Source organism: Toxotes jaculatrix, chromosome 15 (genome assembly GCF_017976425.1).
Source record: "Toxotes jaculatrix isolate fToxJac2 chromosome 15, fToxJac2.pri, whole genome shotgun sequence".
Classification (NCBI taxonomy): Eukaryota; Metazoa; Chordata; class Actinopteri; family Toxotidae; genus Toxotes; species Toxotes jaculatrix.
The window spans coordinates 22,016,421-22,030,898 of NC_054408.1; the positions used below are offsets into that span (position 1 = coordinate 22,016,421).

The 14,478-nt window shown below is 41.3% G+C and overlaps 2 protein-coding genes across 3 annotated transcripts; one reads left to right on the top strand and one right to left on the bottom strand.

The window, feature by feature from the left end:
- Window positions 1-21: 21 nt before the first annotated feature.
- usp37 (ubiquitin specific peptidase 37) lies at window positions 22-12,316 on the top strand. Of its 2 annotated transcripts, none has more exons than XM_041056849.1 (24): window positions 22-158; window positions 1,140-1,368; window positions 2,600-2,750; window positions 3,143-3,231; window positions 3,320-3,435; window positions 3,964-4,041; window positions 4,221-4,309; window positions 4,544-4,637; window positions 4,989-5,144; window positions 5,391-5,522; window positions 5,706-5,829; window positions 5,973-6,220; window positions 6,346-6,463; window positions 6,649-6,728; window positions 6,968-7,132; window positions 7,357-7,410; window positions 7,620-7,767; window positions 7,851-8,070; window positions 8,412-8,578; window positions 8,962-9,022; window positions 9,237-9,352; window positions 9,576-9,645; window positions 10,116-10,254; window positions 10,533-12,316. In XM_041056849.1, exons 2-24 carry the CDS (start codon window positions 1,195-1,197, stop codon window positions 10,618-10,620), a joined length of 2,877 nt encoding a protein of 958 aa, XP_040912783.1. In that variant the 5' UTR covers window positions 22-158; window positions 1,140-1,194; the 3' UTR covers window positions 10,621-12,316. The 2 variants fall into 2 exon arrangements, with proteins under 2 accessions (XP_040912783.1, XP_040912785.1); XM_041056851.1 differs by having other exon boundaries at window positions 7,623-7,767.
- On the bottom strand, window positions 12,273-14,474 carry ybey (ybeY metalloendoribonuclease). Its single transcript, XM_041056852.1, has 4 exons — window positions 13,862-14,474; window positions 13,638-13,769; window positions 13,321-13,389; window positions 12,273-12,713 (listed from the first exon to the last, which is right to left on the bottom strand). The coding sequence occupies exons 1-4, from the start codon at window positions 14,069-14,071 to the stop codon at window positions 12,618-12,620; spliced, it is 507 nt and encodes a 168-aa protein (XP_040912786.1). The 5' UTR covers window positions 14,072-14,474; the 3' UTR covers window positions 12,273-12,617.
- Window positions 14,475-14,478: the final 4 nt, after the last annotated feature.

Below are 14,478 nucleotides of genomic sequence, written 5' to 3' on the forward strand. Positions count from 1 at the left end.
CGCGCAGTGTTGCGAGGCGTCGTGTGCGGCTCTAGTGTCAACAACACACGTACTGGGGAGCAGGTGAATGCCGGCAAAACAAACTTTCAGCCCTCGGAGGACATACAAAAACGACATTGTGATTTAAAAGTTTCAAGACGAGCACGTATCATCGACAGGTAAAGCTGTGCGACGATGTAATCAAACTGTGATACAGTTTCATCACCAAATTACAATCAGGCAAATTAGCCAGTTAGCTAGCTCCCGCTAGCCTGCTAGCCGACTTGCTAATGTCGGCCTTCTTCATCCATTCAGCGCCTGTAGAGGAGGAGACGACATTACCTGCATCCCAGACATTCAGCTTGGCTTCAGTGTCTCCCTGACTAGTTCTTCATAACTTTGCTGTCTTTGCACATTTTTGTGGCAGACTGTCGTGTTACGTAGCTACAAGTAATAAACGCTGGTCGCGATGTGTTGTGCACCTTCGCTTGTCTTTGCTGCCGCGAATCAGGTTGGCCATTGGGCTAGTTAGATGGCTAATGCAAACGCAGGCTACACCGGCTGTTAATGGAACCGTTAGCCAGCTAAAATAAGCGGCGTGAGTTTTCCCACTTCGTAAAACAGCCACCCCTGTTTGTCAAAATTGTGCTACGAGCCTATTGTCTATGCTGTAATGAGCCGTGTAGCGTTAGCTGTTGTGTTAGTTTGCTTTTGGTTGACTTGGAGTTTGTTGTGACTTTCAACAAGCGTTCGCGAAGCGTTGTAAAGCTTTGGCCAACGTGGGCTACTTGTTTATGTTTTCTTGGTTTAATTAGCCGAGTAACGTAAATTTCAAAATATTGTGCCTTGTTACAGTTAATGTAAATTACGTGTTATGTTTTTTAATAACCGGTGGAATATTAGGTCTGATGATGGCTTTCTAAACAGTGAGCTGCATCACTGAGCTCATTAGCTTACTTTAACGCCAACTATCTATGGAGTATTGACAAGAATGACAATTCGCTCTTCACTGATTAGTAACTGAATTGAACTGTTTAATTTGTGCTCAGTGGTGATGGTGTGGTTTAAGATGGTTAAACATTCTAGTTATAATCCACTCTATGTAGGCTGGACATTGCTGTGGCCATACTGACGTAGTTAACGTAATTTATCTTGTTTAGGATTTGTTTGATCGCAAGTCCCAACCTCCAAAGTGCACCTACTGGATAGTAAGCCATGGCAACCATAGTGCCCAAACTCTCCAGCGGTGGTGCTGTTAAGATTCGCTTCAGCAGCATGGACCTGGGCACCACCAGATGGAAAGAAGGAACTTTTGAGATTCTGGAAAAAGACAACAAAGTTAACCTCTGTCTAAGGTTCAGCTGTGGCGGAACTCCCAAAACTTTCCAGGTAATGTTGAGTTTGTTTGGTTTGTACTTATTCAGTCATGGATGCAAAGACATTGCTTTGGATTGTAAAATAATATCTTTGTGCAATTTTTCATTGTAATATTATTAAAATTATCTGTCAATTTTTTGGGAATCTTCTCTCATCTGTAGAAATGTGATCAGAGCAGTCATGAGTGCTTCTCACACTTCAGTGTCTAAATTTCAAAAGCCTGCAGAAAAGCAGGTGATGTGCTAGCTGATTGCTGAGGCGTGTCATATATCTGGAAAGTGGTTTGTTCATACAACTCTAAATAATAAGATACCACCTTATTCTCTGCCTGTCCCTTAATTTTGCTATTATTTATTTTGACAGTTCCAAGCGTTGTAATAATGTTAAACAAAAAAATTAATTTATTTTTGTTTGTGCTTTTAGTGTCAACAGCCATGAAGGATGAAATATGACTTTTATCGTAATGAATGTATGAGGACTGTGAACTCAAGTGATTGACAATGTGCAGGATTTTTTTTTCACTGTTATGACAGTCAGGAGAAATATGTATTAAACAACTGTGTAAAAACACACTCACTGCACATCTGTAGACTATGAGTAGAGTCGTGTTTCCAGGCAACTGTCAAAATCTTACAAGATATGTGATCATACCAAAACACACATCCAAACCTTGACATGCATCAAAAATTGTCTTGCTAATTTGTGCTATAATTTGCACAGAGACATGAAAGACAGTTTGTAAAATTCTGCATTTGAATGGAAGAAGGAGCACTGCTCTGTCGTAGGTCACTCACTGGCAACTCTGATGTTGCCCATCCTACAGATGAAATAATTAGTTGACTTGAGTCTGGTGTCTTGTCATGTTAACTAATGAGTTGAGGTCAGCAGGTACCCAAACAAACCTGAGCAAAGCATCACCCAGTCTCTTCTTTCTTCTTCTTAACTTCCCCCAAGCTAAGGGATCATGTGTAAGGATAGAAACAAAAACTATGTATTTATTGATATGCTTGCAAAAATATGAGCACCTAGATCATATTGAGCAAATGGATGGACAGTGGTGGATTCTGCTGCTCCAGGAATAGTTTGATATGTTTCTGTGGACATTCTGACAGCCACTGCCTTTCAAGTCTAAAGATCATGAGGGTTTAAGACAAGCAGAGCAGTAGAAATTTTTAAGACAGTTTTAAAACAATCGTGAAATGGAATGAAATTTGACTATCTTGAATTGTTTTCTTGTCCTCAGCTGAATCAGAACGTGAAGAACATCAACCAGAATCTGAATCGAATCATGCTGACTTTGAAAGACAGCAGTGTCATTAGCTTGGATAAGATGCCCCCGACTTTGCTTCAGAAGACTAAAGAATACCTGGAGAAGCTGAAGCAGGGAAAGCCAAGTAATTATACCACTGCTCATTTTAAATACTAACAAAGATTTGTTCATGGTTAGTTGTCAGTTCAGTCAACATATTGCTCAAACTTGCTCCAGAAATATTAAAATAACAGCAGTTCAAAGATATAACTGTTAAAAATTCCCAACTGCCCTTCATAATTTCCTTGTGAATTTTGTATTTACAAACACAATCCTGTGAACTGCTGTTGCAGTGAGATGTGCAGACAGTAAGTCAGGGTCAGTGTCTCCGAGCAGCTACAGGCTGTTCTAGCTAAAAGCAAAACATTATGATTTTGTTCCATGAGTAGGGGATTCCTAAACCTTGACTGAATTGTTCAAAGGATAATTTCATTCACATTCTTTGTCCTGAGTTCTTATTCTTTCTTAATTATGCAGTTTTAAAATCATCCCATGGAAGTGCAAACTTCAGTGTGCTTGGGAACCGCTCTGTGAAAAATGAGACCAATCCATCGGGGGAGAGACAGGTGAGCAGCAGCACAAAACTACATTTTTAGCTTTGGAATATTTCAACAAACATTTGACTTAAATATTCAGACTCCTAACATCTTCCAGACAACACCAAGGCGACAGAGTGCAGAGGGCCGAGAGGACACAACACCACGGAAGCCTCTGGGCAGCCCAAGCAGAGCAGCCTCCACCCCCACTCGCACTGGACTCTCTGAGAACAGGTATGGTATTGCAGTTGCTATGTATTGTGAACAATTTAATCATCTCTAATTGTAACTTGAGGTGATAATGCTTGACTAGACCTCTCATCGAAGGTAATCATTTTTATTAATCAAATATGTCCCATTGAAGATAATCTAAATGCTAAGTGGTTTAGTATCCAAGAATTCTTTATATAACCAGAATGCAGTGTTTGAAAAGCCTGGAGTATTCTTCCACTTCTAACTCCTCTTAAAATCTGAAAACTTATATGTCAATCTTGTTTATGTTCCTTGAGGACATGGAACAGATGAGTTATTGTTTTTAGTTTTCTCTTCACTGACAACAACAGTTCTTTTGTTTGCTTGTACTTCTGATAGCAGTCTTCCTGCATGAGGTGGTCCTCCGAAATGGTTGTTATTGTTGTTTCACCAGATACAGTGTATCCGACACCCCACATGAATCCAAAACTCAACAGAATTTCTTCCCAGTTTAGGAATGGTCAGTTGAGGATAGTGACATAAATCGTTTCCACTCCTGTTTTTTTTTAGGAGCGAGAAGAGAAAGAGACTCCTGAATTCTGAAAGTGACCTGACTGAGGACTACCCCAAGGAAAATGACTCATCAAGGTAAGAGCAACACGTCACTGTCCAGGCCTACCACCTTTTATACAGAGCGGTCAGGCCTGTATACTGTTACTGGGCTTTATTGATGCCGTGTACACACAGAATGACCTGACTGAAGGCACCGTTTTGTCAGAACCCCTCACAAAGTCAGATAACATAAAAATATTTATATATTTTCGTAGCAACAACAAAGCGACTTCAGACCCATCCAGGAAGTTTCTGCTGAGTTGCAAAGAGAAGCTGAAGCAGTCAGAGGAGAACAGGAGCTCAGGTAAACATTTATGTCCACGGCTCAGCAGCAACACCGTCTAAGGATTATACACCTGGTGATGTCTTTACTTGTGTATTCATGTGCCTTAACACACTTTACCTTCAACTTTATAAACTGTGTGTACTTTTGTGCTGCTGTGTTGACTCCGTTTGACCAGAATCAGGAAAAATGAATCTTGCTTGTTAAATTGACCTTTCTTATGTATCACCACACTTCTTTTTCCCTTTCTCTCAGCTCCACTGGGTTCATCTCCCCTTCAGCCAACGTCATTCTATGGCAGCCGATCTGTGACTAAAGACTACAGCCAGAGCCACTCTTTTCTGGACAGGTACATTTCTTTAGTGTTGAGCCAAAGTAAAGGGCAAACATAAAGCAAAATAAAGGAGGCAGCAAATCAGGGCATTTTGAATATGCTTCACAAATTAGGTTTTTACAGGAGTGTATGACACACTGCCTCTTGCCTGTTTATGGCCTGTACACACACCAGCTAGGCTTCAATTAGGAGAATTTTTTATGCTAATCAGAGTTTGCATGGCTTCATGTGAAAGGGAATATTCATTTTCATTAGCCATGTAAAAGTAGGAATGTTGTCTGTATCAGAATCAAGCAAAAAAAAGTGGAATGATTTGTGCATGTAAATGTACTGACCATCACCTCCTCTGCTCTAAAATCTGCTCAGGCCATCCAGTACAGCACAGACCACCACAGCCAAGAGAAGCCTCATGCTGCCCAACCACTCAACTCCCTTCAAGAAGGTACGCCCCTCTCTGGACTACGGCGGCTGGAACAAGCAGAGGCCTTCCACTCTGGCACAGCCTCAGCCCCCACTGCAAGGGTAAGAATAAGCCAGATGGGCTCCATTAAACATGAAGAGAGAATGAATTGCATGTACTGTGAATGTCGTAAAACCAAAAAGCTTACAAGGACAAAGTCTGTCTCCGGACAAGACTTTGTCTGTTTTACAGTTGTGATTTATAGGATTGACCTTCTCACAGCTGGATAAAGGCACTGAAATATTTTCTCAAATATGTTCTCAAAGCAAACCATGTGATGTGCAATTCTTTCATTGTGTATATTGCAGTTTTTCCAACCTGGGCAACACTTGCTACATGAACGCCATCCTGCAGTCTCTCTTCAGTCTCCCTTCCTTCTCCAATGACATGCTGAGGCAGAGCATCCCGTGGAAGAAGGTGCCCATCAATGCATTACTCAGGTACTACATTGATCTCATTCAGCATCTGTAGACAGCTGCAGATTAAAAAAAAAAAAAAGTTTGTTCATTGTCAGGTTACCGGTGTGCTTTTAGTACTGTGTTTGGACGCTAGTTGAAAAGTTGCGAAGAGACTATTTTCATAAGCTATCACTTTATTCTTCATGGTACCTACACGTCCTGCAGGCGTTTTGCTCACCTCATGGTCAAGAAGGACGTGGGCTGTCCAGAGACAAAAAAGGACCTCTTAAGGAAAGTGAAGAGTGCCATCTCCTCCACAGCTGAGCGCTTCTCTGGAAACATGCAGAATGTAAGATCTCCCTCTAGAAATAACAGTTCAGAACAGTTATGGTACTGGTACTTGAAAAAGTACCTTAATGGGTGAAATTTGAAGTAGTTGTTAGAGATGGATGTGTGCATAATGAAGTCCCTGTCTGTCAAAATGTTTATCAGGATGCTCATGAGTTCCTGAGCCAGTGTTTGGACCAGTTGAAAGATGATGTGGAGAAAATCAACAAGAGCTGGACAAATGAAGCTGCAGCCTCTTCATCGTCCTCTGTGGTGTGTGAGAATGGCCAGGAGGCAACGTCATCGACAGCCAAGGCCGAGCTGGGTGAAGAGGTGGACACCTCTCGCATCTACACCTGCCCCGTGGCAGTTAACATGGAATTTGAGGTGCAGCACACCATCACGTGCAAAGGGTGAGGCCTGTCTCCTGCTTGATCATCAAAATGTATTCTTGCTGTGTATCTTTATGATGCCTTTACAAAGTTAGTGGATCTGGGGAAAATAAATGGTATGTTATACCTTTTATGTTGTTTTGCAGCTGTGGTGAGGTGGTGACCAAGCGAGAGCAGTTCAATGACTTGTCCATCGACCTACCACGCAGGAAGAAAACTCTCCCACTTCGCTCTATCCAGGATTCTCTGGATCTCTTTTTCAGGGTGAGTTTTTATTTATATTATATTATATTATATTATATTATATTATATTATATTATATTATATTATATTATATTTACTGGTTAGAGTTGTGATCATTTTCTTTGACCACTGGTCATGCTTGTTATGTTCCTTTTCAGCTGGATATTTTATGTTTGAGTATGTGAAGTTACTTTTTCTTTTTGCAGATGGAGGAAATTGAGTACTCATGTGAGAAGTGCAACGGGAAAGCGGCGACTGTTACGCATAAATTCAGCAAACTGCCCAGGTATCCACTCATGGCCTGTTAATTCAGAGTGAAATCCACATGCACAGTGACAAGTTGTTACACTCATAGGCAAACAATACAACTTAGACACATTTTAGTGTTACACAGAAACATAATCTTAGTAGCCACTGCACTAAAATAGAATCACAACTGGCATTCCTGTGATCTGAATCTGTAGATAACCAGTAGTGTAACAAGAATCACCTAAAAACTAAGAAGCAAATCTCTTCTCCCCACAGGGTGCTCATCCTCCACCTCAAACGGTACAGCTTTAATGCTCAGCTGTCTCTGAACAGCAAGCTGGGCCAGCAGGTGGTGATTCCCCGATACCTGACCCTGCTGTCCCACTGCACCGAATCCACACGACCCCCTATTAGTCTCGGATGGAGTTCCCAATCCTCCACGTAAGACATCCTAAACACCTTAAAATAAAATGTGTGAATAAGAAGTTTTAAATTACAACCTGAGCTATTTACTGACTGAGTAGGATTTAAGTAAAAGCTTTGCAGTTGACCTGTGTGCATTAATTTTAGCCAGAGTGGCTGAGAGATGATGGCTAATCAACTTGCAGCAAATAATTAGGCTTCTGAAGGGTTGCTTTGGTTTTTTTTTTTTTTTTTTTGCAAAGGTCCAGAACACTCAAAACATCACAGTCCCTCAACTCTTCCACAGCACCTCTCCGGTGAGTCCTGATGATTCTGTAAGACTTTCAAATAGTGATGTCAAACAGGAAATAAGCATTGTATTTTACACTGGCCACAACTCAACCCCTTTACAAACTGTGTGTCATCTGTCACATTCTGAATGACTAATAACAGGATCTTAAGAGTGCCAGACTTGCTTTCTACTCTTGTTGGCTTGTACATTTAATCACTGAAGTTATGTGTGTAGAAGGATTGGAGGGAAAGTGGCAAACTCCATCTGCACTCCTATCCTCGTGGACTCTGACTGTGAAGAGGAGCTGAACCGAAGGGTGGGCGCAAGCCGCAAGCGACGCCTCAGCAGCTGTCTGCCTGATGACGATGACCGACCGGAAGAGGTAAGTGTTTGTTGACCTTGAAATTTATGATTCAGCCTCCCTTTTTCTCTTATGTTTTTTTTTTGACACTGATGTGTTTTCAGAGAGGTGCAGCAATAGATTCAGCAGATTTCAGTGGCATCAATGATGATGAAATGCTGGCGGCAGTGCTGGAGATGAGTCGTCAAGAGGCTGGCCTCTCTGCTCCACCTCCCCTGGAGGATGAGCCAACCAGCAGCCCAGACACAGGGTTTGGGGATACAGATGCCCATGACCTGGCCTATCACACAGATCTGCTGGAAACAGACAGCAAACAGCCTGCAGGTAGTCCAACATCTCCTGATTAAGACGATCAATAGATGGCGTTTCTTTAAGGGGCAGTTAGTTTTTATTATTGTTGTATGAATGTGTAGCATGGAAAAATATATTGATTTGTTCTGCATCAGACAGTCACCCTGCTCGTGCATGCTGTTTGAAATCAGTGTGGCTTTTTCCATAAACACAAGAACTGGGTTGGCTGAAGTGAATATATTTTTGATTTAATGAATATATTTTAAGCAAGATAACAGTATTAAACTCAAGTATATGTGTGTTTCAGTGGAGATACCTTCACTGGTATTTTAGCATTACACTAACTGGCTTGTGTACATGTTGATTTTGTACAGATGTGCTGGATTCCTTGGACTTGACCATGGATGAGAACAAGGAGAACCAGACTCCAGAGGGTGTGCAGCAGCAGGGCGAGCTGGACTGGGTTCAGCAGTACAGTCTGGATCAGGAGAGGGAGGAACAGGAGCTGCAGCAGGCTTTGGCCCAGAGCCTTCAGGAGCATGTAAGATGAGTCCATGTGACATCTGCAGGGTTTTCCTTAATTAGTGGAACAGTGACACTGTACCTTCATACTATATTGCAGCACCATGCCATGCAGTGGTTACCTGCATCAGATATGTTGGCTTAATGTAATAATTGGGATAATTGCCAAATAAAGAAACCTCAAGTCTAATTTTTCCTTTTTGCAATCAAAGTGAATCAAAGTGAATAATGTTGAGCATCCAGTCTGAGCTGGTGTTACAGTATAGCAGTTCAAAAACAATAGATCTCAGTGAAGCATGTACTCAGTGAGGATCAGACATCAAATACCAAGAGACATGATCTGAGTAAAAATGAATAGCAAGTCTCAGTGATGTAATACCTTGCCCCCCCCACCCCATGCAGGAGGCCCAGGAGATGAGAGAGGATGATGATCTGAAGAGGGCCACAGAGCTCAGCTTACAAGGTATGGACTCAGTCAAACGCAAACACTTGCTTGGCTGTCATTGAGTGTCTCTGGCTGACCAAGTACCATTGATTTTTGTAGTGGTGTAGACAGCAAGTTTGTCAGACATGTTCTCACTGAAGTGCTCAGAACATATTAAGAGACTGTTTAACCAGACTTAACCATGCTATGAAACTATGAGACCAGTATCAGTGTCTCCCTCTCACCCTAACAGAGTTTAACAACTCCCTGCCTGAGCTGCTGTGCTCAGATGATGATTCTGGCAACGAGGACGTGCTGGACATGGAGTACACCGAAGCAGAGACTGAAAACCTGAAGAGGAATGCTGAGGTACTTCACATCCCACTGCCACACAGTGACTGCCTTATGATTTAAACAAGTAGAATGGTCTATATCACCAGTAATATGCTCATCTGTTTTTACCCCATTTCTACATCAAATTAAAACGTAAAAGAAGCAGTCTGCCTCAACACTTCTGCTAAAGTTTTCTAGCTGTACTAAACTAAACTGCTTTCATTCATGGTAACCTGTGTATAAACCCTCTAATCCACAGAGTGGAGACCTGGCCAACTCTTTTAGACTCATCAGTGTTGTCAGTCACATTGGGAGCAGCTCCTCTTCTGGTGAGCCCTTTGTGTGTCTGTGCCTCTGTCTTAATCTACATGAATCTTGTGTTAATATCACTGCAAACTACTTCACAAGAGTTGTTTTAACAGTTACATGTTTGGAAAAGGCAAGTCTAGCATCAGCTTCTCCAGCCGTGTGACTTTGGCAGGCTGAGAGGATACAAAAGATGACACCTCATGATTCTGCAAACTATGCTTCAAAGTGGCAAAAATGAATAAGTGATACAACTTTTCCTCCATACAAAGCATTAACACAGGTTCAACAACACAAAAGGTTGTTTGATGATGAGCTGATGAATTCAGTGTAGATTCTGTTGCCTGCGCAACATTTAGCACGTCAGTGAAATTGCCTGGGGAAAAGTCTTTGGTTGGAATGACATCATGTCCACATCAGGCACATTGTGGCACATGGCTACCTGTCCTCACTTGTGTGTCTGCTCATAAACTCTGTTTGTTTTCCATCGTAGGCCACTACATCAGTGACGTGTACGACATGAAGAAGCAGTCATGGCTGACTTACAATGATCTGGACGTGTCACGCACGCAGGAGGCAGCCGTTCAGCGAGACCGTGACCGCAGTGGATACATCTTCTTCTACATGCACAAGTGAGTAGGCAGAATGACCAGATGGGTGTCACAGACAGTCAGTGTAGCATCTGTACCATAATGAAAGTCACCTGCCTCTTTTTGTTTTCCCTGTTGTCGTGTGTGGGATAAATTGTGTATGTTTAAAATCGCATTAAGCCATTTTTGATGACTTCAAAGAGTGTACTTACAGGTTTTACACCACAGCAAACATTTCACACTTAGTTAAGCTTTGTAGGTCTGTATGTTTGTGTTTTTCCATGGTATAGACTCTTTCACGTTATCTTGTGCCTCTTCAGGGATGTGTTTGAACAGCTGTCAGAGATGGAGAGAGCTGGAGCCAGCAGCACTTCTGAGGCAGGAAGGAACGTCCTGCAGCCCCTCTGAGCTCCACGTTTTTGGACAACCATCCACACACATACACACACATCCACCGCTGAACTCTGCTAGATGGAGCTCTCCTCTGTACAGCCTTTGAGTACTACTGATCGCCGTCCTTTTTTGGTCGTCTTCAGGCTCTTCTTCTCTACAAATCACTAAATGCCAGGCTCAGTTAGCACCTGTAAATGCCAACACACGTGCTAATCTGTTAAGACTTTAAAATACCAGAAATGCAGTTAAAAATGTTCAGTGGATCAAATTTTGCCTCCATGTTTATGGGGCAGGAGTTTTTCTTTGCTATGGTTTTATCAAACTGTTTTGTAAAGGTTTTTTTTTTTTTTCTTTGTTTCTTGATACACTTCTTTAAACTTTAATGCCATTCATTCAGACTTTGACTTAAAAGCAACTATCAAACACCAGGTGCTACTGGTGCTTCATGGATTGTATGTTTTGCAGACCCTTTATTTCCCATATAAACTAAATAAAGATATATTCTATGTTGGAGTATAAGCTATTATAGAGTTAAAGGGTTGTTGTATTTAGCGGGTACATTTGGTGCAATATTTATGTTCTGGCACAGATTGGCCAATTCAAATCAGCTTTCTGTCAGAGTGTGTGGATGTTTTCCCAGTTTCTTTTCGTGCTTGACTTGTAAGCTAATTTGTCGTGTGGCTGTCTCCATATTTTACAGATCTAAAAGGAAAGCATTAGGCTCAATAGTAACATGGCCTGTTTTTACTGAGCTTTTCTCAGTAAAGCCCACTGTATTCTTTAGGGGTTTTGACCTTGTGCCTCCAAGAAAACTTTTATAATTGTGTATAAAAGCTTTACTTTGAACGTTGCACAACCTTGTTTTTGAATATGTTTGTCGAACCTCAATGTGTAAGTCAGATTTTTCTCTATAAAAAGCCAACAGATTTTTTCTATTTATTGCAGCCTAGGGTTGATGTATCTTAATCAACCCATCAAGATACACCATGGCAGATACGTCATTAATACTAGACCACCAGGGAAGCTAGCTATAGCGTAATGTCTTATCTCATCAAGGCCAGTATACAGTACCTATCACCTTAGACCTCTGTTGAACCTAGTTCCTATCACATGTGCTTGAATATAGAATGGGAGGATTTTGTTTCTGTACTGGTTTAATACTAGACACTGGTTGTACAGTTCTTTTTTTTGTTACCACTGTAAAAAAAAAAACAAAATCACATTTAAGTATGCCATAGCTCATGTGCAGCATGGAAACATGGTGTCTGCTGGACATATTCAGACCACACTAAATTATTTTCTCAACCTCCCATAACAGCAGAAGAGAATCTACATCATATAGCATAAACATGAGAAATGAAAAATCTGTATTGATTGAATATGATATTGTTGATACCCAACCCTTTATATTTATGTTTTTAGGAAGTGTCCAGCATTATTATCTGACTTCCTGGAACTAAGGTTTTCTGTTGCACCGTTAACATATACCCTGTAATGAGAGCAGGCAAAAGTTATTCAGAAACTGTTTTTTTATGTCCTCCTTGAATTTAAATTTCTGAAATATGGCTCCTTCCTAAACATTGTGTCCCAAATGCAGTGTAAAGAGGGTAAAATGTATTTGTGAAGTAAGATTGAGCAGCTTTTTCTACCCTTCAGACACAAGTGACTCTTCCTAAAGCAGATTTTAATAAAATATTACAGTGAAAGTGCACAGACTTTTTAATTTGATGTTGAAAACTTTTGTTATAACACTCGAATCCAGTGTTTCAGGATGTCCACCGTCCACAGAATCAGTAGCTGCATGTCTGAAGTCCTTCATAAAATAGTAGTTGCAAACATTGGTTGTGAATTTGACAGCAATCTGTGTCCTTAAATGGAAATGAGAGGACATCCATGGCAGGACAGTAAATAAAACAGTCCTTCTGGTTACAGGACAGTGTACAAGCAATATCAAGCACCATAGTGCACCCAGTGCAGTGTTTAACTGTAAAAGTAGCAGGTCACAGTCACTGTCACCTATCTTGACTGCATCTCTTCATTAGTGGCTCCAGATGACGCCCTGTGAGTCTGTTGTACTCACTTAGAATGTAGTTTTCCCTCTGCTGCATCTGCAAGAACAGCAAAATGAACATGCATTGTCCCTCAGTTTGTGGTAATAAGGTGGATTTAATCACCATTATCTGAGCAGAGTCATTTAAACTCTATGCTTCTATGCTAAAGTGATGCAACCTGGTTAAAGTGCATTTCAGAAGTGGTTAGAAAAAAAGGTTGTTTGTCAGTTAAAGGGCCAGTTCACCCACAATTTCATAGATTATTGTAAATAACCTACAAACACTTTCATTTGGGACTATTTACTGACAAAATGACAAAAATTCTCTATAAAAACTGATGACTGTGTAACACAAGTAATATAGAATGTGTATCTGGAAAGACATTTTGATGATTAATTGTTTAGATGACACTTCTCAGTGCTCAGAGGACAACAAAATTCCATTCACCTCCACTGTACTGGGACAGAGGAGGAAGGAATCTTAGATACACATATGTCAAAATCTGGACACATAATATAAGACTTTACTGACTGACTGTAAATTCACAATAAAACCAATATTATCTCCGTGGACACATGGAGCAGTTGAAGTTAAAATGAGAAAATATGTTACTTTGTAGTTTGGGTGATGTGATGCTTTGCATGTTAAGATTCTCCATACAAACCTCAGTCCACTCTTCCTCTGTCTCATGCCTGTAGCCCAACAGGTGACAGATACCGTGTGCAGTTACAACCTAAACCACGAACGAAAGAGTGCAACAATTAATCAAAACCATGTGATCGCTCATGGCATCGCTGTGGTCACGGGTAAGAAGGGACAGGTTACATCAGACATAGATGGGATGGAGGAAGCCACAGTTTAAAACCCGAATTACTGCTAAATAGACTGTTTTGCCTGTAATCACCAACCACTTGTTGAGAGTTGACAAATGTTCATCACAGATGAAATGAAACTGACTGTCCAACCTACAGCTTTACTCACAGTAAGAGCACCATGCAGATCTAGGGATTCCTCCTGACACTGCTTCATCACAAACTCGACCCCCAAGAAAATGTCCCCAAGGTTCAGCTCATCCCTGTGGAGAGGGCAAGGCAGCTTACCAGGCCTTAGGTCCTAAAAACACAGAGATTTCATGTAAGTGAACACTTTCTAGGAATGATTATGATTATGGTTACGGTCATATTTTAGTATGAAGTCATGTTTACCTCGTAAAACGGAAATGAGAGGACATCCGTCGGCATATTTTTCTTTCTATAGATGCTATTAATTTGCTGAATCTTGAAGTTATCCACGCAAATGATGCCCAAATCAAATTTCTGGATGCCCAGTATGTGTCTCAGTGTGTTAACATCCTTGCGCAGTCTGGCCCGGCGAATAGGCACCACCTTTTGGAGGTTCCGCAGTACTACTCCCATTTTAAAACTCCGCGTAAAAAAGACACAAAACCTAATAGAAAATCCTTAGACATAGGTAAACGTTAAAACCAACCCACATCCGACCACGGCCAGCTGCAATAACTGTGTGGCGGGGGTTTACCAGAAACGCTGGTTAGCTTTATGTTAGCCGCGACCGATGACCAACCATTCCAGGCAGGCAGAATTCAAGGTGACACGTCCCGGCACGATCAACGTGTAGTTCCCCAGAATCGACACCGTAAGCTTTCTGTGGATTGTGTGGGTATCATAATGTAGTTGATAGAAATTAAATATTTTCTGTCAATTACAGAAAGTGGTCACACGCCGGTTCAAAGCCTCTTCGAGCAATGAAACGGTCGCAACTACGGCAATCGCGGAACGGAGTTTGGCATTGAGTGGGGACCAAA

Excerpts from the sequence above, each read along its gene's own strand:
- ybey (XM_041056852.1), bottom strand. The coding sequence starts at position 14,071 with ATGGGAGTAGTACTGCGGAACCTCCAAAAGGTGGTGCCTATTCGCCGG. Across the intron at positions 13,770-13,861 it reads TCTCATTTCCGTTTTACGAG|GACCTAAGGCCTGGTAAGCT; the intron begins GTAAACATGACT and ends CTGTGTTTTTAG. Across the intron at positions 13,390-13,637 it reads ATCTGCATGGTGCTCTTACT|GTTGTAACTGCACACGGTAT; the intron begins GTGAGTAAAGCT and ends TTCGTGGTTTAG.
- usp37 (XM_041056849.1), top strand. The coding sequence starts at position 1,195 with ATGGCAACCATAGTGCCCAAACTCTCCAGCGGTGGTGCTGTTAAGATT. Across the intron at positions 2,751-3,142 it reads GCTGAAGCAGGGAAAGCCAA|TTTTAAAATCATCCCATGGA; the intron begins GTAATTATACCA and ends TTAATTATGCAG. Across the intron at positions 6,464-6,648 it reads CTCTGGATCTCTTTTTCAGG|ATGGAGGAAATTGAGTACTC; the intron begins GTGAGTTTTTAT and ends TTCTTTTTGCAG.